This window comes from Coturnix japonica, chromosome Z, assembly GCF_054131305.1.
Source record: "Coturnix japonica strain WE chromosome Z, WE-NBRP24, whole genome shotgun sequence".
Lineage (NCBI taxonomy): Eukaryota > Metazoa > Chordata > Aves > Galliformes > Phasianidae > Coturnix > Coturnix japonica.
Genome location: NC_140702.1, coordinates 63,755,965 through 63,769,780, shown reverse-complemented (window position 1 = coordinate 63,769,780; position 13,816 = coordinate 63,755,965). Strand labels below are relative to the sequence as shown.

Sequence of the window (13,816 nt, the reverse complement as noted above, 5' to 3'; positions counted from 1 at the left end):
TACAGTTTCTTCCCTTGGAAAGCTTCAAAGAAATTAAACTAATTACCAAACTTATGGATTGATAATTGTACCTTTCTTGAATTTAAGTTATGTAAAATATCTCCCTCTCCCTCCCTATATGGATGTATATATATACCACCTATGTATATTTTCATCATTTTCTTTTAAATTGTTTAACAAGTTAACAATTAAATTTCCCATAATAGTAACTCTACCCTGTACTTCGTCTGAAAATACTACTCCAAATTCAGAGAAGAATTTTCAGTTTGAAAATTTCTCCAGTTATATGCTTCAACCCAAAAGAAAATACAGCCCTTACCACAAACCATGACTGTATTACCTGCTCATTTCTAAACTAACCATTAATTCACCCAGCTCCTTGTATATGTGAAATGCTATTCATGGAAATAGAACACGACTGAAATTTTGTTCCAGTCTATGAGTTTGCTCCTACAAACAGTAACAACCCATACATATTTGACTGAATCCCATAATTAGTAAAACTATTTTAATTGTTTTTAAACAAAGGTGAAGGGAAATTAGAAAAAAAGTCTCTCACACATTCTGTTCAGCCTTTCTTTCCTGTGCTTTTTCCACCTTTTGGTCCTCTTGAGGACTATGTACAGCTGAATTAGAGATGTTCTGGAATGCAAAAAAATCAGTCTGAACTTGTAAATTTTTATATACCCTTTCTGCTTCAATGAGTTGTTTTTTATTAGCTTCAGTTAAACATATTTTTCATTAAACAGCCATTTAAATAAATTTGACAAAAATAATAAAATTACACACTTATCAGAGGACAGTTGTAGGTTAGGTATTTGGAGACACCCTAATAATTCCACCCAAATATTTATTTATTTATTTTTTTAATTGGTTATTATTTGTTTCTATTTTCATGTTTGTATCCACATGCAATATCCTGGAAATCAAGTCTGCTAATCTTACGCCTCCTATTAAGGATGAAAATGGGGAAACAAACTTTATATAAAGAAGCTATGCACAAACTAAGAAAAACATCCAGGACTTCATATATGCCGCAGATTCACTGTAGTAGCATGCAGTAATACATAGTGGGGAACTGAAAATCACAATTCTTTTACTGGTTGTAATTCTATTTAAAGCACTGAATCCAGAGTACTATGGGAAAGTATGCTGATGCTGTTGCAATCCACATTTGTTCATAACAGTTCTTAGCCCATTTCAAAGACAGGAGACTTTTCTCAGAAGATGATGCATGAGAACAAGGCTTATTTATGGATCTAAACTGACTTTTCAGACCCCAACAAATAATACACCTTTATACATTTAATTTAGAAGCAGGTAAGCAAGCAAACAAACAAGTTATAAGGGTCATTACTTAGTCACCCTGTGACAACTGCCAAGCCATAAGTTGTAATACAGCTAGCTATGGTAAACAAAATACATATAAAATTCTTTTAACCAGAAGACCATCCGTTTGGGCTTTTCGGTTGCTTTTTGTTTTTGTTTTTCTGTTTAGTTTACATATCTGTGTGTACATATCTGTGCATACATAATGGTAGATTTTTACACACTATGGTGCACAACCTTTTATGCAACATAGTTATAAATCTGTACAGATAGGCAGACACATACTGAGTTTTATAAACACTGAATCAATATTGAAAAGCATTTAGAGTAGATCTCACTTTAATACTGTTCAAGTACTAATGATTTTTATTATTGATTTAAATAGAAAAGAATTCCACCAAGACCTAAATTCTAAATTACACTGAGGAATTCTCTACGCAAGACAATAACTTGCCTTTCCAGGTTTGATCCTGACAGAGCTATTGGAGCTCTTTGGAGTTTCAAATGGTTCCTCAAAGAATTCTACAAAAAGAAACAAAATTGTTCTAAATCAGAAAACTACATGACATACAGTACTGTTATACAGCTTCTGTCAGTTGGTTTACATTAGTCCACTTTTTCCCTATTGGGGAAGAAAAGGGCTTGAGACATCTTCCAGGAAATTCATAGTTTGTGCTTTTACTACTGATGTGGCATGTAAGGAATATATAATTCTACTTAGGCAAATCTCCCACTGTTTGCTACATCAGACAACAGTACAAGAATATAGCATAAACACAAACCTTCAATTTGTGATGTTAAGTCTGACTCCTCCTGAAGAAATGGCTCAACTTTACTAAGATCTTCAGTCACATGAGGTAGACAACAATTCCCATGTTTAATTTCCTTCTTATCAAAACATTTTGATTTTGTAGACATGCTGATCATAGGAATTAAAAAAGATATTTAACAATGAAAGTAACTTAAATATCAGACTTAATTTAAATATACTGTCCTTCTCAGACTGCAGTATAACTGAAAAATAAACACTGCTGCAAAATAATCATATGAAGTTCCCCTATGAATTTTACTTAAACTGAGATAAATACTATTTTTTTGAATAGTGGTAACATTTTACTGACATTAATGGGACAGCCCTTGAGATGGTCTTTGGAAACATATAAACAACACATATGACCTACCAAAAAGAAAATGGAAGGCATAAATTGCTCTGTGAATTTAAAATAATCTGTCTAAGATACATTTATGTCCCTCACAGAAACTTCCTTTATGATAAAAAATAAAATTAAATTTGTAGGAAACACACACCAGTGTCTTCAAATACCAGCATCTGATCTTGCATTTCTTTAGTATGGCAGCAGATGGAGGTAAATGTTACAAAAGCCATCAGTTTATAGAATCTCTATCTCCAGAAGTGTTTAAGATAGTAAGAAATACATATTTACTCCTTTTTCCAGTTTTCTTTCTGACATACACATCAACCTATCTATATTAAGAATCCAGGGAAAAAATGAAAAAAAATAAACAAAAACAAAAAAAGCCAAGAAAAACCAACATTGTGAAGTATCATCTCAGCACAAGTAAAGAATGAAGGTTCTCTCTCTTCCTATACAGTTTGTTATTTGAGAAAACAATGTTATTTATTAAATCAAAAATCCAAACTGCATTTCCACATTGTTACCTGTATAAACAATGATGTACATTTCAATTCATATGCATCTTATTTGCTACCTAGAGGTATGTCTAGGGAAGGTAGATACTTAGTCCCATTTTATCTTTTTCTCAATTACAGAAGTTCTATAAAGAGTGAAGTCTTGCAACAGTTTATATGACATTATTCAAGACTTCACCTTCCAACAGTGTTATTTATGTTTAAACAGTAAACATAAGATTTTTTCTAAATATTATGAGAAATAAAAGGATCACAAAATACAATATCAAAAACATTAAGTTCTTGTGAATATTTATTGTAAGAGATTTGGTCGTTAATTTGAGAAGAACTGTCACAATTGTGTGATTTATGAGGCATAAAAATGTAGATTCTGGATATCTTCTGGATATCTGGATATCTCAACTGGAGTTCTTAGATAAAAAATAATTACCCAAAACCGTCTTCACAGAGGATGTCATAGGCCTGTACATTATTGACATCAGCTGGAGGACTTGCTGAAGTGCCTTCATCTACTCTGTATTTTCTCTCAGACGTAGGCTGAGCTTCTGATAGAGGTGTAGATTCTTTCAGACATTCATTACTTGTATTCTATTAACAACAGAAAGGAAAAAAAAGTTCCATAATCATGCATACTTCAAAGCACACTTAGTATTCTGGCAAAAAGTTGTAAGTAAAGTATATATGGTAATTGCAAGAAAACAGAATATGGAAACCAAATACAAGTCAAAAATTTCTCTTGATCTGTGAGAAAAGACCTTAAAAAACCCCACAACCCTCTCCATCCAAAGCATTTCATGTAGCCTTAATTAAAGAAGGAAAATATTCTAGCTGCACCCAATAGGAAATAAAGAACTACTGTACCTGACTCACCTGGCAAATCTCTTTTTCTTCAAATTCTCCAACTTTAACAGTGTTAGCTGGAAATTCTAAGTTGTTCACTTTTCATGAATCTATATTTAGTCAAAATACAACTGTACTTTCCTTTATGGACAAATAAGCTTGCATTCAAGTTTCCTTTGACAAGCCATTCTTTAATTATTTGTCTTGTTTTTCCAATACTCCGTAACAAATTTTGGCTTTCTTTACATAAGAATAGACACTGTGATTTAACTTTAAGCATTCACTTAAATACTGTGATAACTACCTAAACAATCTTAAATATGACTTCTAAATGAGGATTTACATCTTCAACTGAAGTTTTTCCAGAATTCTGGTACTCATGTAAAATATCTATTTTCTGAACAACTCCCCACTTAAAGACTATTGATCAGTACTCCTTTTCTTACCAAGAATCAAACTATAAGGTAAAAGATGTGTACAACTCTGTTTGCTGGCATAAAGTGATTCTTGTTCCATCCCTTTTTTTACCTTAAATGTTACACTCCTTGCTTGTTTTCCATCTTTGCACAACTGTTCTAACAGCCATAAGGAAGTAATGACAGCAGCTGCTGATGTTTTCACACGTATCATTGGAGGACCTTCCTCTATGGAATCTTGTTTCTTGGAACCACGCAGCAGTCTCCTGTCAGACCATCTGATCATCCACTCAAGTAATCTTGCAATATTGCTAAATTTACCAGTCAGTTCTATTGCTAGTTCTTCTCCTGGTACAGTATCAGGAAAATGAGCAGTTTTGTACACGTATTTAGAAGTTGTCAGAGTTTGTAGTGTGCAGGAAGTATCTTTAGGAACAATCTGGCTTGCTGATGCAATAGTTACTTCTTGATTGTCACTCTGAGCTCTGTAAATTGAGTTGCGTTTTAAACCAAACAATCCTTTAAGTTCTTTGTTTGCGTTATGCACAGAAGGTTCTGCTGCCTGTATAGTGGACTGTACAATGTTTGGATTTTCCAGAACATTTTGGTTTATACCGTGGACAGAAACTGTTTCAGGATTGTAGGACGTCAGGGTGACAGTATAGCAAGACCCTGCTCTAAACACACTTTGGCTTCTTGTTTTGGCTTGTCGACGTTTTAGTGTTGTATGAATCTCAAAAAAGAGAGAATTTAATTCATGTTTTTGAAGAAGTCCAGAAAAGCTTGTAAGAAATGGAATTCTGTGCTCATTGTACTTTACCATATCTTTCTCAAGAACATAGCTCAGAAATAGCTCTAGGAAATTAACATACTCTTCATCATCACGTTCAAATTCCCATGCACCAACTACAGGCAAACTATACTGATTCTGAGTGTCCTTTCTATATGCCTTCTCTATATGTTTTGTGTTCGAAGTAAGAACTTTTGTCTTGCAGGTAGCATTTTTGCTACCTATCTCTCCTTGTCTCTGATATTCACTTTCCCTGTTAGACAACAAACAAAGAGTTAACACCAAGATCAACAATAAGAAGATTTACAAGAAAAATGAGTAAATGGAGAAATACTTCCTCTTCTTCCTCATTTGTTAAAAATAGGAGACTAACAAAAAGAAACTTACATTAATGCGATGTTAAGGTGGCAAATTAAAAATCAAACATAAAATCCGTATTTCTTACAAAGACAGGAACTCAGAAACATCATATATGAATTTGGACATAGCTAAAAATAATTCACATTTCTAGAACAGTATTAGTCATGTTGCTTGACATAATATCATCAGTTCTGAGATCTGATGAAATTCATCATTGTTCATTTGATAAATTACTCAAAGTAACAGTTATTGTATTTGATGAAAAGCTCACTTGAACAGTAAGACAACTGTATTTTTTCTTAAGTAAGATTTTTCTGCTGCCACTTTTTCATACCTTTGAGGTAAAGGTGTACGAAATCTTGTTTCTTCATCAAGCAAAGCATCAGAAAGTGTATCTACTGTTTCAGCCTCACTATGCAACTGAGGATTGCCAAGTTCAGTAAGTGTGCTTCTGCTTATACTAGTGCCTAGTGAGTCTCTGTCATAATAGTGTTGCTCCTGATAATCTGCTCCTTCTTCTGCTGGCTCCCAAACATTAATTTCTATAGGGCCTATATTCCTTATTACAAGTCTCAAGTTCTTCATTCTAGCTTTTTCCAGAGCCTGTATGACAACAGACATCATTTCGTCACTTTCAGGACCTGCTCAAAGAAAGAAAAGAGATTTAAAATGCAAATTTCTCGATTTTGACTTACTGTTTCAGGTTGAGATATAAACAAACTTCACCAGTAACTGTAGCCATTTAAAAATCTGACAGCAAATATGACAAAATGAGTAAAACCATTTACTGAGATGTCATGATATGCTGATATTGGCAAAGACATTATAAATAAGGAATCTGCCACAAAATCCTCTTAAATTTGTCTAAATAAAAATTATAACTGTTTTACTTGAGGCATAAAAGAAGAGTCACACAGTTGCAGTGGGTGGGGTTGGGTGGGACCTCTGGAGATAATCTAGCCCAACCAGCAGCTAAAGCAGGTATACTAGAGTAGATTTCACTGGAAAGCATCCAGGCGGGTTCTTCAGAGATGGAGATTCCACCACCTCTCTTGGCAACTTACTCAGGCATTCTGTCAGCCTCAAAGTAAGTTGTTCCTCATGTTCAGACAAAAATTCCTGTGTTCCAGTTTGTGCCCACTGACATTTGTTTTGTTGCTGGGAAACAACATAAGGAGCCTGACCCCTCCCTCTAGACTGCCACACTTTTAGATATTTATGAGCACTAATAAGATCTTCTTATCAGTCAGTCACAGTCCTCTGAGATTATAATAACTGGTTAATGACCAAGATAAAAAAGAATGCTCATTTAGTATTTCTAATAGAAGGATGCACATTACCTTGAACAGTACAGTGTCTGAGTCGTTGCTGAAGACCATGATATTTATCTCTTAGTGGAACTCGTACATCTTCAGGATTAGGAAAAGCTTTAACAAAAATTTCTGCCACCTGTACAAAACAAAGTTTCTTTTGAAGTATTTCACAGAGAATTTCCAACAGAACCATCAGAAAGTCTAACCAGTAGCATTTACAAGAAAAAAAACCATCTGTGATAATATCTACTGCTTCTGTTCTAGCTTTAATTTCTTTTACCTTTCTGATTGGAGGCAGTTCTCCAAGCAGGCTCAGAATTATATCTTGAACTAATTCTTCGACATTCATGAACCTGCAGAAAGGAAGCATTCTGCAAGCCCATTCTGCAGCATTCAGACAATGCTCAACTGTGGAGGCATCACATTCATTCTTCTTAAGATCCTAAAAAACACTTGCTATAACAACATAAATTTAAACAAACAACATATTTCATCTAAGTTACTCAAAGATTGCAAACCAGTAATTCTTTCCTGGATAATATATAATCAACTAATGTAACATTCTGAGAGGAAGAGGAAAAGTAGGAAGCAGACTGAAGTCACAAAGGACCATAATTTATATTATAAAACAAAAGACATTCTATAAAACCAATTCAGTTTATATCCTGCTGAAGAGCATGTTTCAGTCCCTTCAGAGTAACACCTAAAAATTTGGTTAAATCATCTGTAGTTGATTAAACACACTGGATTACAATAATTACTAAATCATTTCACTTAAGGTGATAGTGACTTCTTTATTGCAAGCAAGAGATTTAAGCAAGTTTTCATATTTTTCATTATTCTTTTGAACACTAAGGCCTGACCTCTATCATAAAACTTGCTTTATGCACAGTAAAACTGTATGTTAAATACAAATTGATCAGGAAGTACTCAAAACAACTATGGCAGAAAAATAAATATATCAAATACTTTAACTAGCCAGCAAGCATACAAACTACTGTACTTCAGGCAGTATTTGTCTTTGTTACCTGAGCTGAATACCAAGCAAAAATCAATCAGAAAAAAACAGTAGGAAGTTTTAGTGCACACGTACAACAGTATTCTGCAGCAAGTTCTTACTGCACACTTAACATCACATTAATTTTTTCCTTCTTTGCAAATAAGAGTCCTCACAGAAATATACAGCAAATGTGATTATTCTCATAGTTGTATGCAATTGAAGTGTATCTCTACTACATTAGTAATGTAATTACCTTGTGGATGTTTGCATTTTCCCTTGCAGCTTGGTACCGCCTACAACTGTCAGATAATCTTTCACGAACATGTAGCATCCAGCACAATGCACACAGCTCTCGGAACCAACCTATGAGAAGTACATGCAATGTGGTAAGACACTATTGAAATAAATAAAATAACACAGCTTAAAATTTTCAGCTAGAAGAAAGGAATTTGTTTTACCTCTTTTAGCTCTTGTTTTGTTTTGTTTTGCTTTCATGTTCATCAGGTTTGTATTATAAAATCATAGACTGGTTTATTATGTAAGGGACCTCAAAGATCATCTAGTTTCAGTTGTTGCAGGCCAGACTGCCATTCACTACATCAGGTACTACATCCTCCAGGGATGGAGGATGACACAATCTAGCACAGGAACTTTGGGATTTCGTGTTTTGATAACTAACATAATTCAGAGCTAGAAAGAGCATTTTCTTCTACACGCAATGCAGTGTAATTCTGATTTGAGATTCTGTGCACCTATGGAACCTATGTGTTTTTTCTCACCTATAAATCACTCTATTTTATTCCATACAGACCTAAAATTTTACAGGAAATATCATCAAGCTGATGGTCTCCAGAAGATGTAGATTCAGAACAGAAAGTAGTACGAAAATTGCAGTAACGAAGCAAAGTCTCTGGGAATGGGCTCAGTGAAGGAAGAGATCCTTTCATTCGAATCTATAGACAGAAGGTAAACAATCAATTATTTTGATATGATTTGCTAATTTTTGTGTCAACAAATGTTCTTTATACGTCAAAATGGAAATAAAAACAAGTTAAAAATTTTAATACATCACTTCTAAATGTCAGCCTCTCAGTTACTAGCAAAATACTACCAAGATCAGTAAAATTCCCTTAAGCTAGCTTTCCTTTTCCTTCAAATCACTATTTTGAAAATTCATTTAAATCATCATGTTTAGCATAAGCTACAGCAAACAAAATCCTTTCCATTGCATGGTACATTGAAACATAAGAGCAAATATGTATCCCTCCTGTTTCAGTTGCTGCTTCTGACCATTTTCCACTGCTAGCACTAAGCCTCTGTGTAACCATTAAATGAATAAAAAGAAAACAGTATTTATTTGTCTATTCTCAATGGAGCTCTCTACTACATCTACTGAGAGGTTGAAGGAAGATTTAGACACATACACCCTTCTCTACTAAGTCAACCAGTAATTCACAACAATAAAAAAAGTCCTGAGCTGATACACCAAAAACTTATCAATATATTCCAAGCTTGGTTCTATGCATACAAAATACACTTGAGTAGAGCAAGACATTCCGAGCTCTGTGCTCTGTGAAGCAAGATCATTTCACCTGAAGTAAGTACCACGTTCTCTGTTGAATAATCAACCCTAAATTGATCTGAAACAGAATTTCAAGAAGCTTCTGCTCCTAATCAGAATTAGCTTGTTTCTTTCAAATGTAAATATAGATAATTTTGTACTTTACCAAGGAAGTACAGAAAGGAGTCAATTCTATGAAGTATCAAGTAGATCAAGTAATATCTACTATGGATAATTGAATTATGAAGATAAACTCTACAAATTAAATGCTTACTTTTTGCATAACTTTTCTTCCCCGCTTCAGCTGTGAAATATACCACTGTGCTGCAGGACAGGAACAAGAAGAGGCCCGGAAGAGCAAGATAATTCTCTGAAGAACTCCTGACACTTTCTGTCGATTTTCTCTCTCAGTTTTTAAAATAAAATCATTACAGTCCTCCTGAAAAATAGAAAATCCAAGCCAAAAATTATAAAGAACATTTAATCAGAAATAATTATAAGTAACTCCATCTAAATATCATTTTTGCTCCTAAGAGTAAATCCCTTGCATTCCTCTTAAAAGCACAGATTCTTTAGGGGGAGAAAACAAAAACAACCAAAAACCAACCAATGAAAACCAAACCAAAACAAAAATCCACAAGAAAGGTACATGAACTTTCTTATCACTACTTCAGCAAATGAAAAACATCAGACAGAAAAATAAGCTGAAATGAACAAAAATACAGGTGATTATTTCATAAATACATTCAAACATGGAACAACTAAATTTCTGTCACACTCACTTCACTGAGAGAAGCTGGCTGAGGACAGTATAATGGTGGTGCTGGTAGATAAAGCCCGTCTGGAATTAGACCACAAAATTTTCTACTAAGATCCTTTACAGAATCTATCAAAAGCTGAAATGTCTCTGAGAGAATATCAGCATCTGCCATAACAGCAGCTTTCAGTAGCTCCTGTACTGAACTATAAAGGACATCTGCATCTTCTTCTTCAATTGGATCTATAAAATATTAATCACAGAAATAAATTAATTGACTCGTTACATGTCATTTATTCCAAAATTACATAGCCCTATTTTCAGAATTCATTTATTACAGTGTATACATCACACCTACTTGTATAAGATTTTAATCAATTGTCAACTTTACTTTTTGCCAAGTTAAGGGAGAAGCTATTGCCTTTCAATATGCAGAAGTCAACTTTTCAGCCATGCATTTGCCTAGGATAAATTCTAATAGTTTGTTCACATAAAGAAGATAAAGACTGTACACCTTATTATTAACAATCATAGCAGAGACTTAAAGAAGGTTTTCAAAACACATACAAAAGAGATAATGACAATAATTTTCTGTAAAGTTTATCTAGCTAAATGGAGGAATTTTAGCAGTGAAGTGTCATAATTAGACAATATTTTTATGTGATAAAAACCTCATTTGCCATGCATGCAATGGAGCAGAGTGACCAAGAGTAGGTGGGAGAACCTGAATAATACCCAGACCAGTCTACTCATAGGACTGTCAAAGGAAAAAAAAAATCAACCTGTGAAAGTCTTGTCTCTGTGTGTTCCAAGAGAACTGAATGCTCACTATGCAATAAAAAATTTAATTACAGTGAGAGAAACACACATCAAAATACACAAGGAATGAAATCCATCAAGATGAGCCAATAGGAGTGGCACTCTTGAGTATCTTTTGAAAAGTCATCTCTTTCAAGAGGGAAAGGCCATGATATAGAATGCAGAGAAGAACTCTTTGGGATTGTCCAGGCCTCATTAGAGAATCCTTATGAAAGAAATTGAAGGCAAGGCACTGCGTTGTGCTAGCCTTACCACTCCTGGGACCTGTCAGCATATGCATATTTTCCCGAGGGAGAGACACTACCCTGTTTGTCAGCACATAGGAGTTCAAGAACCAGCCACAGCAGTAGGACTGTTGCCCACTGTGCCAGCAACAGGAACAAATGAGCCTGTGTGAGTATCAAGTCATGCTGACAAGGAGGCAGAATGCTCTAAGAGATTGGAGTGAGTGTATCTCACTTTCATGTGACCAAGAGTGAAGGAACTGGCAGCTAATACAGGTACCAGGGAGGACAACTGCTGGAGAGACCAACTGGGAGACCTACTTGTTTCTGTGGTAATAAGGGCAAGACAAGGTGACTAGATACTGGAAAGACAAAGTAAGTCCTGACCAGCAGCATGTCTAAGCATGAGACCACGGGAGAAATTGGCTACTGTAAGGATCAGGTGAAGCCTCAAGAGCTGTCTGAGCTCTCTATATGCATCTCTAGTGACTAAGCACATGGGAAGACAGCAGACCAGCACTCACCTAGTTACTGGATGGACTGTAAATCCAAGGCCAGCTTCCAGTAAGGTGGTGAATGAGTATGTATTAGAAACTAGTGTGGGGACTGGGTTTTAGGGACACAGCCATGCAGGAGTCAGTAACACCATAGACTAGTAATCCAGGGTCTAGCTAGTAGGTTCAAAGCTAGCTACTGGAGGTATCCACACTGTACATACAATTTTAAATATATGGACCTTCATCCTAAGCAGCAAGAGGCAGAAACAGGATTAAGTGTTGACATGCACTGCATTTGCTTAAACAGTGCCTATATGCAGTTACCAGGCATGGCAAGCCATACATAGAGTTTATGTTTACTTGTTTGTGCATGTGCCTCATGGGCATAAACTTTCAGCCTTGCTAGCTGTTAGGTCTAATGGAGTTAGTGAGGCCTTACCTCTGATATGTGATGAGATCTGGCCCCTTGTACTTTAAAATGCTGAAAATAAATCATTCTAATCTAATTTTGCTGACACTTGTATTTGCTTTGCACTCCTTGTTTTAAGGAAGCATTAGTTTTCTTCCAAGCTTAAGTAAATCCAAAATACAGTCAAATAAGTTTTGGCTAATATATGTGAAGAACAAGAGATTACATGGATTTACAGGGATGACAAAGGATGGCATATGAAAAACTTTTGCATGTAAGTTATGAATGTATTGTCTTCCTTGAACCATGGACAAAATTGCCCATGGGCTCAATTTTAAAAATGATAAGTCAAACCCAAACCCATACAAAATTACAGTATTTGTATATATTATAATATCAACATACACAGAGAAAGTAATTTTCTTTTCAAGACCACATGTAATATGCAGTGTGAATGTGAACGGCATAGAATAAGCAGTGAAGTGACATGAAAAATAATCATGAATTCTCATAACATTAGGTACCTGTAAACTGCTTGTATTTAATATGTTCTTCAGTTGTTGTTTCAGAAGTAGCTGGTTGCCCTAGCAAAGACTGTAGTTTTTCCTGAAAAGTCTGCACTGGTGATAAGCTTAATGGCAGATGATGCTCTGTGATTTTCAGTCTGAAAGCACAGTAAGTAACAGCTCTTTAAAAACAAAAACTACAGATAGTCTTCAAAAAGAAAATGTAATTCAAAGTAGCTAATTGTAACATGTTAGGTCCCACAGATACAAGGAATCTGAGAACAGAAATTTTTGAGAAAAAAGGATATGTTGTTAAAATAAGTTAATACAAATAGAGCTCAGTAACAAAATATATTATACCAATTCCAAGCTCTATTTTACCTTGTGAATTCATCAGAGTTCTGACAGTATAGAGTGTAGGCCACACCAATTGAGACTGAGAGTTTCCAGTCACCAAGTGTGTGTGTTAACCAAACAGCTTCTGGAATAAGTCCCCCAACAAAGAACAAGTCAAGAGCATATTCTACTGTCCACACAGATGAAAGGTTCTGATCTCTGACAGCTCTTGTAACCAGATGGTGTTGCAGTGGAATAATACGAGGAGATGTATCTAAGACACAGAAAACCACGTTAAGTTTACATTGACCTCAGTGCTGTAAGATGAATGAGAAGAACTCATACATTCATATTGTTTTTTGATTCTTACTGAGCTCTCTATTAGAGACACTAAAGGGTCTATCTGCAGCTGGCAGATGCAGCTCATGCTGTGATATAAGACTGAGATCAATATTTTCCTGCTTAGTAATGTGGTGCATGCAATAATATAACATAATATAACATTTATTTTCAAAGACTGTGAAGGCATACATACCACTTCCTGCTGCAGTATATAAACATTAAAATTGTCAATACATTAAAAAACATCTCAGAAAATCCAAGCAATCTAAGATGATTAGGGGACTATTGCATTTCTCCTATGAGGAAAAGTTGTGAGTGTTCAGATTGTATAGCCTAGAAAAGGCTCAGGGCGGATCTTATTGAATGTGGCACAGCAGTTTACCCTGCAGTTCATGCAGGAGGGCTTGCAGGAAGGCGGCCCACTTTCTCTTTTCTGGGAGTAATACTGTATTAAACAGTTTGCACTGCAGTCTGCACAGGCAAGGCACTTGATCTCAGCCAGAGCAGCAGTGAACGGTGGTGAGCACTCGCCTGACAGCTGAAACTATGGGGTCAGACTCTTTTCAGTGGAGATGTAAAAAAGTAATTAAACTATGGTTTACATAACTCAATTTTCCCCAGACTACTAACTTTATTAGCAAAGTA

The 13,816-nt window shown here is 35.1% G+C and overlaps 1 protein-coding gene across 12 annotated transcripts in view; it reads right to left on the bottom strand.

Moving 5' to 3' along the window:
* Nucleotides 1-13,816, bottom strand: part of CPLANE1 (ciliogenesis and planar polarity effector complex subunit 1) — a 55,658-nt gene that overhangs the window by 27,327 nt on the left and 14,515 nt on the right. For 9 of the 12 annotated variants that reach the window (XR_014939726.1, XM_085529870.1, XM_085529873.1 and 6 more), the window contains 14 exons: nucleotides 12,875-13,103; nucleotides 12,512-12,651; nucleotides 10,064-10,281; nucleotides 9,556-9,720; nucleotides 8,532-8,673; nucleotides 7,974-8,083; nucleotides 7,001-7,162; nucleotides 6,748-6,856; nucleotides 5,742-6,048; nucleotides 4,370-5,300; nucleotides 3,432-3,589; nucleotides 2,112-2,248; nucleotides 1,784-1,851; nucleotides 560-642 (listed from right to left, as the gene is read on the bottom strand). Coding sequence is in view for 10 of the 12 variants with exons in the window: in XM_085529870.1 (XP_085385996.1) it covers nucleotides 560-642; nucleotides 1,784-1,851; nucleotides 2,112-2,248; nucleotides 3,432-3,589; nucleotides 4,370-5,300; nucleotides 5,742-6,048; nucleotides 6,748-6,856; nucleotides 7,001-7,162; nucleotides 7,974-8,083; nucleotides 8,532-8,673; nucleotides 9,556-9,720; nucleotides 10,064-10,281; nucleotides 12,512-12,651; nucleotides 12,875-13,103 (2,959 nt within the window). In the remaining 2 variants the exon portion in view is untranslated. Of the gene's footprint in view, nucleotides 1-559; nucleotides 643-1,783; nucleotides 1,852-2,111; nucleotides 2,249-3,431; nucleotides 3,590-3,871; nucleotides 5,301-5,741; nucleotides 6,049-6,747; nucleotides 6,857-7,000; nucleotides 7,163-7,973; nucleotides 8,084-8,531; nucleotides 8,674-9,555; nucleotides 9,721-10,063; nucleotides 10,282-12,511; nucleotides 12,652-12,874; nucleotides 13,104-13,816 lie in introns of those variants that run through there. The other 3 variants (XM_085529876.1, XR_014939727.1, XM_085529872.1) reach the window with 3 other exon arrangements.